At 32.1% G+C, this 11263-nt stretch overlaps 1 protein-coding gene across 1 annotated transcript; it reads right to left on the reverse strand.

The window, feature by feature from the left end:
* Window positions 1–4385: 4385 nt before the first annotated feature.
* Window positions 4386–9951, reverse strand: LOC11428104 (2-oxoisovalerate dehydrogenase subunit beta 1, mitochondrial). The gene is made up of 13 exons (XM_003604878.4): window positions 9555–9951; window positions 8573–8684; window positions 8231–8266; window positions 8049–8108; window positions 7912–7969; window positions 7726–7823; window positions 6561–6650; window positions 6386–6454; window positions 6206–6292; window positions 5682–5777; window positions 5525–5602; window positions 4757–4843; window positions 4386–4660 (listed from the first exon to the last, which is right to left on the reverse strand). The coding sequence occupies exons 1-13, from the start codon at window positions 9722–9724 to the stop codon at window positions 4625–4627; spliced, it is 1077 nt and encodes a 358-aa protein (XP_003604926.1). The 5' UTR covers window positions 9725–9951; the 3' UTR covers window positions 4386–4624.
* Window positions 9952–11263: the final 1312 nt, after the last annotated feature.

Raw genomic sequence — 11263 nt, forward strand, 5'->3', positions numbered from 1 at the left:
TTAATATCAATGATATTTTCCAAAGCAAAAATTTAACAGCAAAAAATTGACCTAACAAAAATTTGACCAAGCCCTTAAATCATATCACCAGTCCCTCTCTCTCCCTCTCTCTCGCATAACCAAGTGCGGTGTTGCCAAAGATCCCCAAACTCATCGATGGCGTCTCTCACTCCGATGCCGAAACTTCCGTTGTTGAGAATCGCAACTCGCCGGAAGGTCAATAACCTAAGGCTTTAAATCATTCTTCTCCTTTTCATTCATTCCCATTTGACACTACTCTCTCTCAGAGGAATATTTGTAGTTGCTGTTAGATTGGTTTGGAAAGTTTTTTGGGGTCCCGAAAGTGTTTTTTATTCTGACTGTAGCAGTCCTGCTTTCTCTGTTTTTTAGGTTCTGTTATGGCTATTGGGTGGATGCGTTGGTGGTGAATTAATGCTTTTGTTTTATGTATCACTCTTTTTCTTTGGCATGATTTCTCTGCCATGAGTTACCATGTTATGCTTTATGTTTGATTTCATTGGTCTTTTGTATATCTTTAATTTTTTTGTTATTTTGAGTTTATAAGGGCATTTGCTTTGTGTTTTTGTGCATCTTATTTTGATACAAGGGCAAGAACTGAAGTTCTTTCGATTGAAATTTTCACTTATGAGATTTTTTTTCTTACTATAATTTTACCTTTGAATTAAAATAGGTGATTTGTAGTTGCAATTGTATAAGAATGTTCCACAATATGTATGGATGTTTCGATGTTAGCAGAACCGAGATTGATCAGAGACACTACGGGCATGGATGCAAACAAAGTCTTTCCTATTAGGTCCTATGAGCATGACAAGGAGAACAACATTAGTGAAAACATAGTTTGCAAGAGTGCAGGTTCTGTCATGGAGTGGTCTTGCTGATGTATTTTTTTTTCTTCCCCGGTTCAGCGATGGTGTTTGTAGGCCAGCTAAACATGACTTTTACTGGTGTTAAAATCAGTCTTCAGTCTTTAGGTTTGTATATGTGCTTTAGTAAGTTCAAAATTAAAATTTGACTGTTTTCATGAGAAGAAATAATTAAATATGAGAAGGGCATTAAATTGTGTGTATTAAAGTATGATTAAATTGTGGTTTGTTTGTGATTTATTCAGTTTGTATGCCTTCACCTCTAATGGTTTAATTTTCTTCATGATAGCAAGTGCATATGTAATGGAAAGGATCTGAATACTACTATATGATTCAAATTTAAAGATATTAGAAGCTAGAAACACATGTCATATTACGATGATTCAAATTAAATTAAATTTCTCTGTTTCCAAATTCATTCGTGCTTCTGTGTACGATTTCTAAAGCTGAACCACTTATGCATCATCTATAACAACTATTTTTTTATAATCAAAAGATACACCTCAGTTAGCATCAACATTTAAGGTTTTTTTCATTAATAATAAAACAATTCAAACACCTCAAAATAAGTTACTTATATCTTATATTATAACGTCTCAACCCTTTTATTTTTAATAAATGTCTCAACCTTTGCTCAAAAAAAAAAAAAAAGAAATGTCTCAACCCTTTAATCATTAGATTACACATTTTGAGATAAAAACTTTAATTGATATATATTGATTTATAAATAATAATTTACTCGAATAGTAAATAGTAAATCACACCCATAAGTTACACAGGTCGAAGATCACTTATTACTTTCTATTAGAGTCGATAAGACCCGTGCGATAGCACGGGTCGAAAGTCTAGTATCTCCCTCAAACTCATCATTTCACACAACTTATTTAAACATGACCCTTTAATCAACTATCAATAATATTATATCATTACATCTAAAATATTAATATTTTTAAAAAGTATAGGTCCCACTTAAGATTGAGGTCTTAAGTGAGACGTCTGGTCCTATAAGGACCCCGAAAAAGTTTCATCCCAATGGAGTACCTGATAAGTACCTTAAGACCCTTCCAACTTATTTTTTGTATGTATCTATTTCTAAATGAATAATGATCATCTCCATCTGCTTAAAATAAATAGAGAATGTAATTTGGTGAGATATTGATACAAAAAAAAAAAAAAGATAATAGGTCATACTATTAAGTAAGTCCCACCACTATTAATTATTTTTATTTTTTTTTTCTTTCAAATTTCTTTGTTTTTTTTTTATTTTTTTTAATCTTTTTAATAGAAGAAATAAAGAGAAATGGAGAGGATCCTAACTCCTTGCTAAACACATGCTAGAGAAAGAGAAACAAAGGAAGGAAAGAAATTGGAGAGAGCTCTTGGTTGGTTCCTCATTTTCTCTATTTTCAAATCCCACTCTCAAAACTCTATGTTTGAATCTCTTTTTATTGTCAATTATAGTGCTCCTTCAGCATTTGATGCTTTTGTGTTGCGGAAAAATGGAAAACCAATAGTACAAGCATGTGTAGGATAGTTGTGCTTGAGTGGCCAAAAATTGCAAAGTGAATAAACTATCCAAAAGTAAAATTGGCTTGTATAAAACTATAGCAATGTAGAGTGTATTAAAAAAAATACCATTTTTCTTTATTTTTAGTATTTTATGATATTAAATGTGAATGTGATGAGCTTACGGATTTAACCTTCGTTACCTTTGATAAAAAAAATAAAAAATTCTCATCATCGTCTTTCTTGCACGCCTTACGTTATACCAATTTTACTTATGTTTGGAGTCTATAATTTGAAGCATATTTGCGTTTTCAAATTATAAAATTAAAAATGTATCATTTTCTCCTTCAACTCGTCATATGCAAATTACTTTTTTTTTTTTTTTTTGCAAAAATACCCACTTTATATTCTATATTTCGAAACGTTTTTTTCCTGCGTCAGATTATAGAATCTAAAATACATGAGCATAATTTCCATAAACAAACATCTCCTCACCACCTTTCTTACCTTCGTTATTCGACTTCCATGCATTTCCGTTTCAACCATTTTGTATTGGCGGAGTTCGGATTATATAATCGAAAAATTTGAAAAACTCGGTTCAGATATAATTTGAGTCATGTATTTACGTAAACATACAAGTTTTTTGAGAATTGTTTGCACTATTTGAGACATGGGTGCTCCTACCCAACCCCATATGATTTGATACCTCACATTAAACCTCCAAAATGTTAAACCATAAGTTGCGGATCATCCAGGCAATGCCAAAATCGAGGTTCCATATCTAGTTGAGAATTCCTTTGGCATTGCCAAAGCCGAGGTTGGACCTGTAGTTTTGTCTTGTATTGATTACCACATACAATTTTCGACTAGTGTAAAATTTACTTCACGAGATGGGTTGTTGACATGGGCTTGAGATGAAGCAAATAAGTTAGTTGTTGTTATTTCAAAATCAGATAATGGGGGGATGACAATTTATTTTTTTACGCTGAGATGTGATGAGGAAGTTCCTATACCGAGCAAAAAGTTGTTAACACGTAAATTCAAATGCGACTGTTCATTTAAATTGATAGGTTTTTTTGTTGAGTGTTGGTGTATGGAGCCTTAGAGTTGGGGAGGAAGAACATAATCATGAGATGACTTAAGTCTTCCATGGTCATAAATATGTTGAACGTTTAAAATCAGAAGAGAAGAGGATTGTTCGTGAGATGACACCTTCAATGGTCCTTTAAAGAAATATTTTGACTACTTTAGAGAATAGAAATGGTCGAAGTGCAACTACTATCAAACATATTTATAATGCATGTCACATGTATAAACAATCTATAAGGGATCCTAGATCAGAAACACAACATCTTATGAAATGTTTTCTTATGTGTATAACTAACGATTGATTGTTGATTCAGATGATGTAAAATATATTTTCTAAGCTAATCTAGATTCCATAAAGTTGTTTAACATTTCTTTTTTCTATTGACAACATGTGTAATAGCATTTTGAGGTTATAATTGACACGATCGGCAGGAGGACCCTCCAGTTTTAGAGTTCGACCGGAACGTAAGTAAAGTCTGGCCAAATAATGTTCTATAATGGAATCAAAATCAGGTTCTCTTAAACAATTCGTCATTGGTGGAACTCGTTAACCACTTGAGATGGTTTATGATATGACCTTTTTATTTCAACCTTTAAATTATTAGGTAAATTTAGTGAATATATAAATCACTTAAAGGCAATGTAGAATATAAGCTAATGCAATTATGAAAACTCAAGCTCAATTAACTCCAACAATGTTATTACATATGTATTTTTCAATTTTGTATGAATTGAAATTTAGCATTTTGTCCTAAATACATTTCAATTGGTAGCTACAAACACCATGTAGAGGTATGAGTTTGAATTTAAGATTCCACAATTAAGGTGTGTGAATCTAGTCACTAGCTTACTTGACCCAAAAAATAATTATGCATTATAATGAAGGTAGAAGTTGAACCTAACATCTGAAGAAAGGAAAAGGGCCAAAAGATTATTATCATCATCATCATCATAGTAAAATTCAATAATACATTTTTACTGATCAATATATAGGGCACATCTGTTATAGGAGAATTCATAATGGAGATACTTCACATTACTATTACATTACATGGTCATTATTCTTTTGTTGACCTTTTTGTTTCACATTGGAAGAAAAAGCCACAATGAATGAGTTTCCTCCCATGTAAATGTAGTAAAGCACATTAGTAGCTGACAGTTGATTTAATTGCATCCAATATCTGCATGATCAAATGAAAGACATTTGCATCAGTCAAGATAACTCTCTGCCTTGCCGCATATTAATAAAAGAAAATTAGGATAAACAAAAAATTCACCTTATTCTTGGTTGGCATGTAGAAAGGTTCAAAAACCAGAGGAAAAGGAGTGTCTAGGCCACAAACTCTTGCTACAGGGGCCTCTAACTGTATCACAAAAGAGGAAAACAGGCTTCAGACATGTGTTTTATATTAGGAAAAGGGGTACTATTATTAATTAAAGTGGTACCGATTGTTATTTTACTCGTATCACTGAACTGACACATAATGGTCATAATGTGATTTATAATAAAACATTGAAAAGTATGCTTTTCAACTATGTTTCTTGACTCTAATGAATTCTTCCTTGCTTTTCCAAATTGGTAATGATGAATTTAATGAGTTGAGAAGACGAATGAAGATGAACATCGCCCATTTGTTAGAGTAGACGTGGAAAGAATACAATCTGTAAATGAGACCGTATCTTTATGGGCCGTGCTTACACTCATATTCTCTTGTAACCACAGATTTATAATTATCAAATTAGTGATCCTAACTCCCATCATGTCAATATATTTGGCTATTCAAATATATATTGGTGTTTGTAAACTAAACTTAGCCTCAATTCTCAAGCAATTTGAGATTTTTTGGTGTACCAGAACCGTTTGGGTTTTGTGTATGCTGTCACAGATTTATAATGGCGCCTCAGCAGGTTGAGGACAGTGAGTGTTCATAAACTATGTTAAGCCTTGATTCTCAATCAATGTCAGACAATTTGGTGTACCAAAATATAAACTACACCCTAAAGAATTTTTACTTGAAGTTATGAGCTAAAAGTTGGATCCATACCCTTGAGAAACAGCGTTCAAGAATCGAGGCTGAGATTTCAGCACCAAAACCTCCGGTCACCGGAGCTTCATGACTAATCTACACAGTACATTCAATGTATCACGTAGGTTAATACCAATCCAGGTTTTGGTATTCATTCTATAAAATATTTACTCACAAGAAGTCTTCCTGTCTTTTTTACTGATGCCTCCACAGTTTCTTTATCCCAAGGAATTAGTGTCTTCAGATCTATCAATTCACAAGAAATTCCCTCCTGCAGAATTTCGTGATAAAATTACAATTTCAATTGAGTTGAGACCTCTAGATTTCGAGACATGGATCTACTTCTATCAAATATAGTAATATATTCTCATGGGAATGGAAAATTGTAATGTCAAACTGCAATTACAAATTGTGGTTAATAAATCTCATATATAGTTGAACACCTAAAATCTGTGGTTGATGATGTTCAAAATTGTTGTTAATTATGTTTAATGGATGGTTAATGAGTTGCAACACCTTGTCATATTCATTAACCATCACAGGATGTAATTAACCGTGTATTTGAACTGCATTAACCATCTAAATTATTTTCGAAATTTGTTGTCTAATTTATGTCAAAATATCGTTTCTGATACACAAAATAATATGCAATGCAAATTACTTTCTAACACTTTCTGATTCGAAGCAATATCCACTTACTTTTTCAGCATCAACACAAGCTTGTTCCATTATAGACAATTGAGCTCCCCATCCAACAAGTGTAATATCGCTTCCTTCTCGAATCACCTGAGTAAGTACAAAGTAACAATTCAACACAACAATGTATCAATAATGTTATGCAGAACCTCTTTTTCTTCATTATTGAGACTTTCTGTGTACCTCGGCCTCAGATAAAGGCAACATGTAATCACCTTCTGGTACTTCTTCAACGGCCAAACGATAAAGCCACTGAAACAAGGAATCACATGATTGAGATCGCAAATGTCACATACTGTAATTATATGCACAGTGCACACAATTCTTTAAGGTTATTCTAGCAGAATAAGAATACAACCTTTGGTTCAAAAAATACAATAGGATTTGGATCTCGAATGCAAGATAACAATAACCCTTTCGCTTCCTTTGGACTTCGAGGGATGACGACCTATACCAGAAACACTCTTGAGGCATTTGAAGAAAAATGAATTAATTACAAAGATAAGCAAAATGAACATAACAAACAAGCATAATTAGTACAAATGGTAATTTCTCTCATCCTTGTTCTCTACCAATCCTAATTTTCTCATTATCCAGTATCTTAAAGGTAAACATACTTATTCTATTATTGATGTTATAAATATGTATATTACTAATATGCTATGATTTGCATCTATGATTATTAGAATATTACTTCAAATCCTTCAAAATATTCCAACTACCTATTTATAAACCCCTTTTATACACCGAGGCATGTTTGTATTGACTTAATTGAGTTTATCTACTAGCATAAGTGTTTGTGAGACTGTTTGGGAGAGCTTATGGATACAACTTATGACATGTCCATAAACTATTTTCAACTTATTTCCATAAGCTCTCCAGGATAGCGTAAAAAAATAACTAATAGTTAATACGAAAACAGTTTGACTTTGTTTTATCTTTTACTATAATAATAGTTTATACATAAGTACTTATATAACAAGTGCTTATAGCATAAGTGCTTAACTATGTTGGTTATCCAAACAGGGCCCTGATCTTCCTAACGTGATGATTGGGCTATTATGCATATGTATTCAACTCTTGCTTACCTTAGAAATTTAAACATTTCTATCAGGTACAGAACTGTCAAACCGGACATTGTGAGGGGCTTAATTATTTGAAAAAGTGAAGCAACAAAAAAAAGTACCAAAAAGTAAGGTTCTAACTAACAGATTGAAATCCAACTTATAGCTTATTTGAAAACAGTATGACTTTATTTTATCTTTCGCTTTAAAAATATCTTAGACATGAGAGCTTATATAATAATTAAGATGTTTAACCAAACAGAGCCCTGATATTCTTACTTTGATGATCGAGCTATTGAGCACGTATGTTCAACCTTGCTTACCTTAAAAGTTTAAACATTTATATCATCTATAGAACTGTCAAACATGACATTGTAAGCAGCTTAATCATTTTGAAAAGCGAAACAACAAACAAAAGTACCAAAAAATGAGGTTTGAAATCAAATGAAAACGCCATACTTTGATACCAGGAACATGACAGAAGAAAGCCTCAGGAGATTGAGAGTGGTAATGTCCACCATGGCCAACAGCTCCATAAGGAGTTCTAATTGTTAAACCTACAAGTTTTTAACACAAGTAAAATTTTCTGATCTAGAAATTTGACGATAATAGAAATATCTTATAATGCAACTGAAAGAACTTTACCGCCACAATTAAATTGGTTTCCGCTCCGGTATCTAAACTTAGCAGCTTCATTGACAATCTAGAAACCGAAATTAGTCAATTACTGATCAAAAGATGCATCAACTATGCCTAACAAAAGCCTTGTAAAGAGAGCATGCCTGATCAAAAGCAGGAAAAATATAATCTGCAAACTGGATTTCTGCTATGGCTCGATTTCCCTGATATGAAGTAACATATTAGTAGCTTAGATTCAGATATATAAGAAAAATTGATTATATCAGATTGTAGTAAGGTTTGTTGGTAAAACAAGAGGTGAATTATTTTAACCTCTTAGACTCACCATAGCTGCTAGACCAATTCCAAAGCCAACGATACCCTGCGAGTAGCATTTCAAATTATCAATTTGCAAAATTAATGCCTAGGATATACTAATCACGTAAATACTTACAAAGATATTTACCGATAAAAAGAAGAAACTCAACATCAAACCATGTTCTAGAGAATGTTCATTTGACACTTGTTTTATCATTACTAAACTATCCCTGTGATTTAATATTTTTTTTTAATGATTTTTCATATCCCTCTTATGTGTTCTCTGTTTGCAATTTTTGTATCGGTTTGTTTTAAACAAGGGGTGTGCTGTTCCAATACAAAGGAAGTATGAAATGCATAAATCCAATACCTGCTCACAAAGAGGAGTATTGAAAACCCTTTTTTTACCAAATCGATCTGCTAATCCGGTTGTGCAACGGAACACGCCACCAAAGCCTACATCTTCTCCGAAAACATACGCACTACGATGAAATGCAAAAGGAGAATATAAGGATGTACAGAGGATCATATTGCCAAATATAAAATCAAATAAGCGATATATATATTCACTGTTTCTCGTAGCGAAATTTGAAGATAATGGAAAAATCTTATAATGTAACTGAAAGAACTTTGTAACACAGTCACAAACACTTCAAACAAATTTCAGTTCACCAGTTGAATTTATACTAACACAAACAGATTCATGACACTGTACAAACATGCTAAAGCTCCATTAAGAAGTGTAATATATGAAAACATTAAAAGTGTTTGTCCATGATGAGCTCAAATATATGCCTTCTGGTAGCAAGCTTTGTATTGGAAATTTTGCCTTAATTACGCTGTGCCCCTGGCCGTTTAATTGCAGCGTATGGGTCGCCTTCATTGCAGACTCCAACATATTCGCCTTAATTGCATTGCCTCTAGCCACCTAATAGTGGCATTCTAGTTATCATACAAAGCTTGGGCAGTCATCACCTTATAAGCCAGTTTTGTATGGTTGATTGAGTTAGGTCCAACCCAAATTCTAAGGAGGGTCTTAAATTTTCGCTTTTGAAGAGTACCGTGGACCATCGTTAGAATTTATGATAATTTTAAGTGGTCCACCTTAGCACTCACCTAGCATAACAATTCAAAAAAGTATGTAACGATGATACATTTAAGGGGGATTAGATTCCTATGTTTTGTTTTGTATCACATCTTTGATATTGCGAAAATTGAAGTCAAATACAGCTAATGCAACTTCAATAAAGTCGAAGAGACATCAAAAACCTTAATGTCGCGGCCCAGATAAACAATCATATAGTTTCTTCTAGAAAAATCCTGATAAAGAAAAGCAAATGAATGAAACTCACCGAGGATCAGTGTCCAAAGCAATATGAAGAGCTTGATTAACAGCAGAATAAAGGTTCAATGATTTAACACCATTCTCAGCAGCAGCATCCTTCTGAACAATGGAAGTTGACAAACCCCTCCTTGAAACCAAAGACACCCATTTTCCCAATCTCTTCACACATGGTGACATGTTTAATCTATTGAAGAAAACTTGATAAAAAACAAGGTAGTAAATACCAAAATTCTTGTCTTTTCTCTTCAATCTATGAATCTTGAGCGTGTTCTTAAAATTGAGGCAATTGGGCTTGTTTAGAAGTTGATGAGCTTCAAAGAAATTGTCCAAAAGAGTAAGATAAAAACAAAAACATGAGAAAAAGGAAAAGATTATGGATTTGGATTGTTTAATGTTTCAGAATATGTCGTTATTATTATTATGTTCACCGCAGGTTGTGTAAGGTTTCAATAAACAGTAAAAAATCAATCAGGTTTTAACTTAAGGTTTCACTGCGGGTTGTCGTTTTTCTAATGAAAGTCAATAATGATAGGAAGTGAGCAGATAAGGTATGGTCTGTATTTGAGTCATAGGCCTTATCTATGCCTAATCATTTCTACTTATCATCGTATTTATATTTGTGATTGAGTTGAGGGGATAAAAAGAATGAATTGAAAATATACTCCATCTATTTTCAATTATAAGCGAATTTGAGCTTTTAGATTTGTTTAATCAACAATCTATATTATGGATAATATATATCATTAGTTAAATAAATATAAAAAGTTAAAATTGATAAGGTAACTTTTGACAAATGTGCTTATAGTGTTATAGTTGATAAATTAGTTTATAGCTTATAACAAATGATTTAACTGATATTATGATATTATGAAATGATATAAAAGTGATATATTTTCCCCAAAAAAAGTGATATATTTAATGAATATTTTACTCTATTCGTTTTAAAATGAATTTCGTTCAAGGTTTTTATACACATATTAAGAAATGCATTAATTAAAAGAAAGAGATATTTTATTATACCAAATTATCCTAGTCAACTATTGGTTTATTTTTTATTAAAGAAAAAATAATACTTTGAAAATAGTGTATATAATATTAACTGAAGGGTACATTGAAAAGAAAAAATTATTATTGTATTGAAAACTGAAAGTGACATTCATTTTAAAATAATTTTTTTTAACTAAAATGACGCTAATTTTGTAAAGAATGAAGTATATTTTTCCAATAAGAGTACAGGGAAAATATTGATACAAATGATTATATGCTACTTAGATTAACTTATAAATAAACATTATAAATTAATAAAAATAAGTTGTAATTTCATGACAAGTGTCTTTTATTTTAAAATTCAATTTGATCCGAATCAGGGACGAGTCACACTGAACTTCACCAAGGCCTTAAAACATTTATTTAGATGTGTTTAATGAACTTCCCAATAATAAAATGGATGGCCTAATTCATCCGTACAAAAACACTTCATAAGATGAGGACATGAGTTTTTTTCAATACGTTATAAGTCATTTTAATATGCGACGTGAGATGTGCTTATGAACTTTTGTTATGATAATCCACATATTTTGTCGGTGTAAATATAGATGCATCATTTCCTCAATTAATAATGCACTTTCTACGTGAGGCAAGCAAGGAGGTTGACAGTGAACTAATATAAGGAATAAAAACTTATAAAACCGCTTTTAAGATTGTGTGGTTGAAGAT

Source organism: Medicago truncatula, chromosome 4 (assembly GCF_003473485.1).
Source record: "Medicago truncatula cultivar Jemalong A17 chromosome 4, MtrunA17r5.0-ANR, whole genome shotgun sequence".
NCBI classification, from domain to species: domain Eukaryota; kingdom Viridiplantae; phylum Streptophyta; class Magnoliopsida; order Fabales; family Fabaceae; genus Medicago; species Medicago truncatula.

Coding starts and splice junctions, on each gene's coding strand:
- LOC11428104 (XM_003604878.4), bottom strand. CDS start 9,724: ATGTCACCATGTGTGAAGAGATTGGGAAAATGGGTGTCTTTGGTTTCA. Junction 8,267..8,572: donor ATACTCCTCTTTGTGAGCAG/GTATTGGATTTA, acceptor TGCTACTCGCAG/GGTATCGTTGGCTTTGGAAT. Junction 6,293..6,385: donor TGCCTTTATCTGAGGCCGAG/GTACACAGAAAG, acceptor GTACTTACTCAG/GTGATTCGAGAAGGAAGCGA.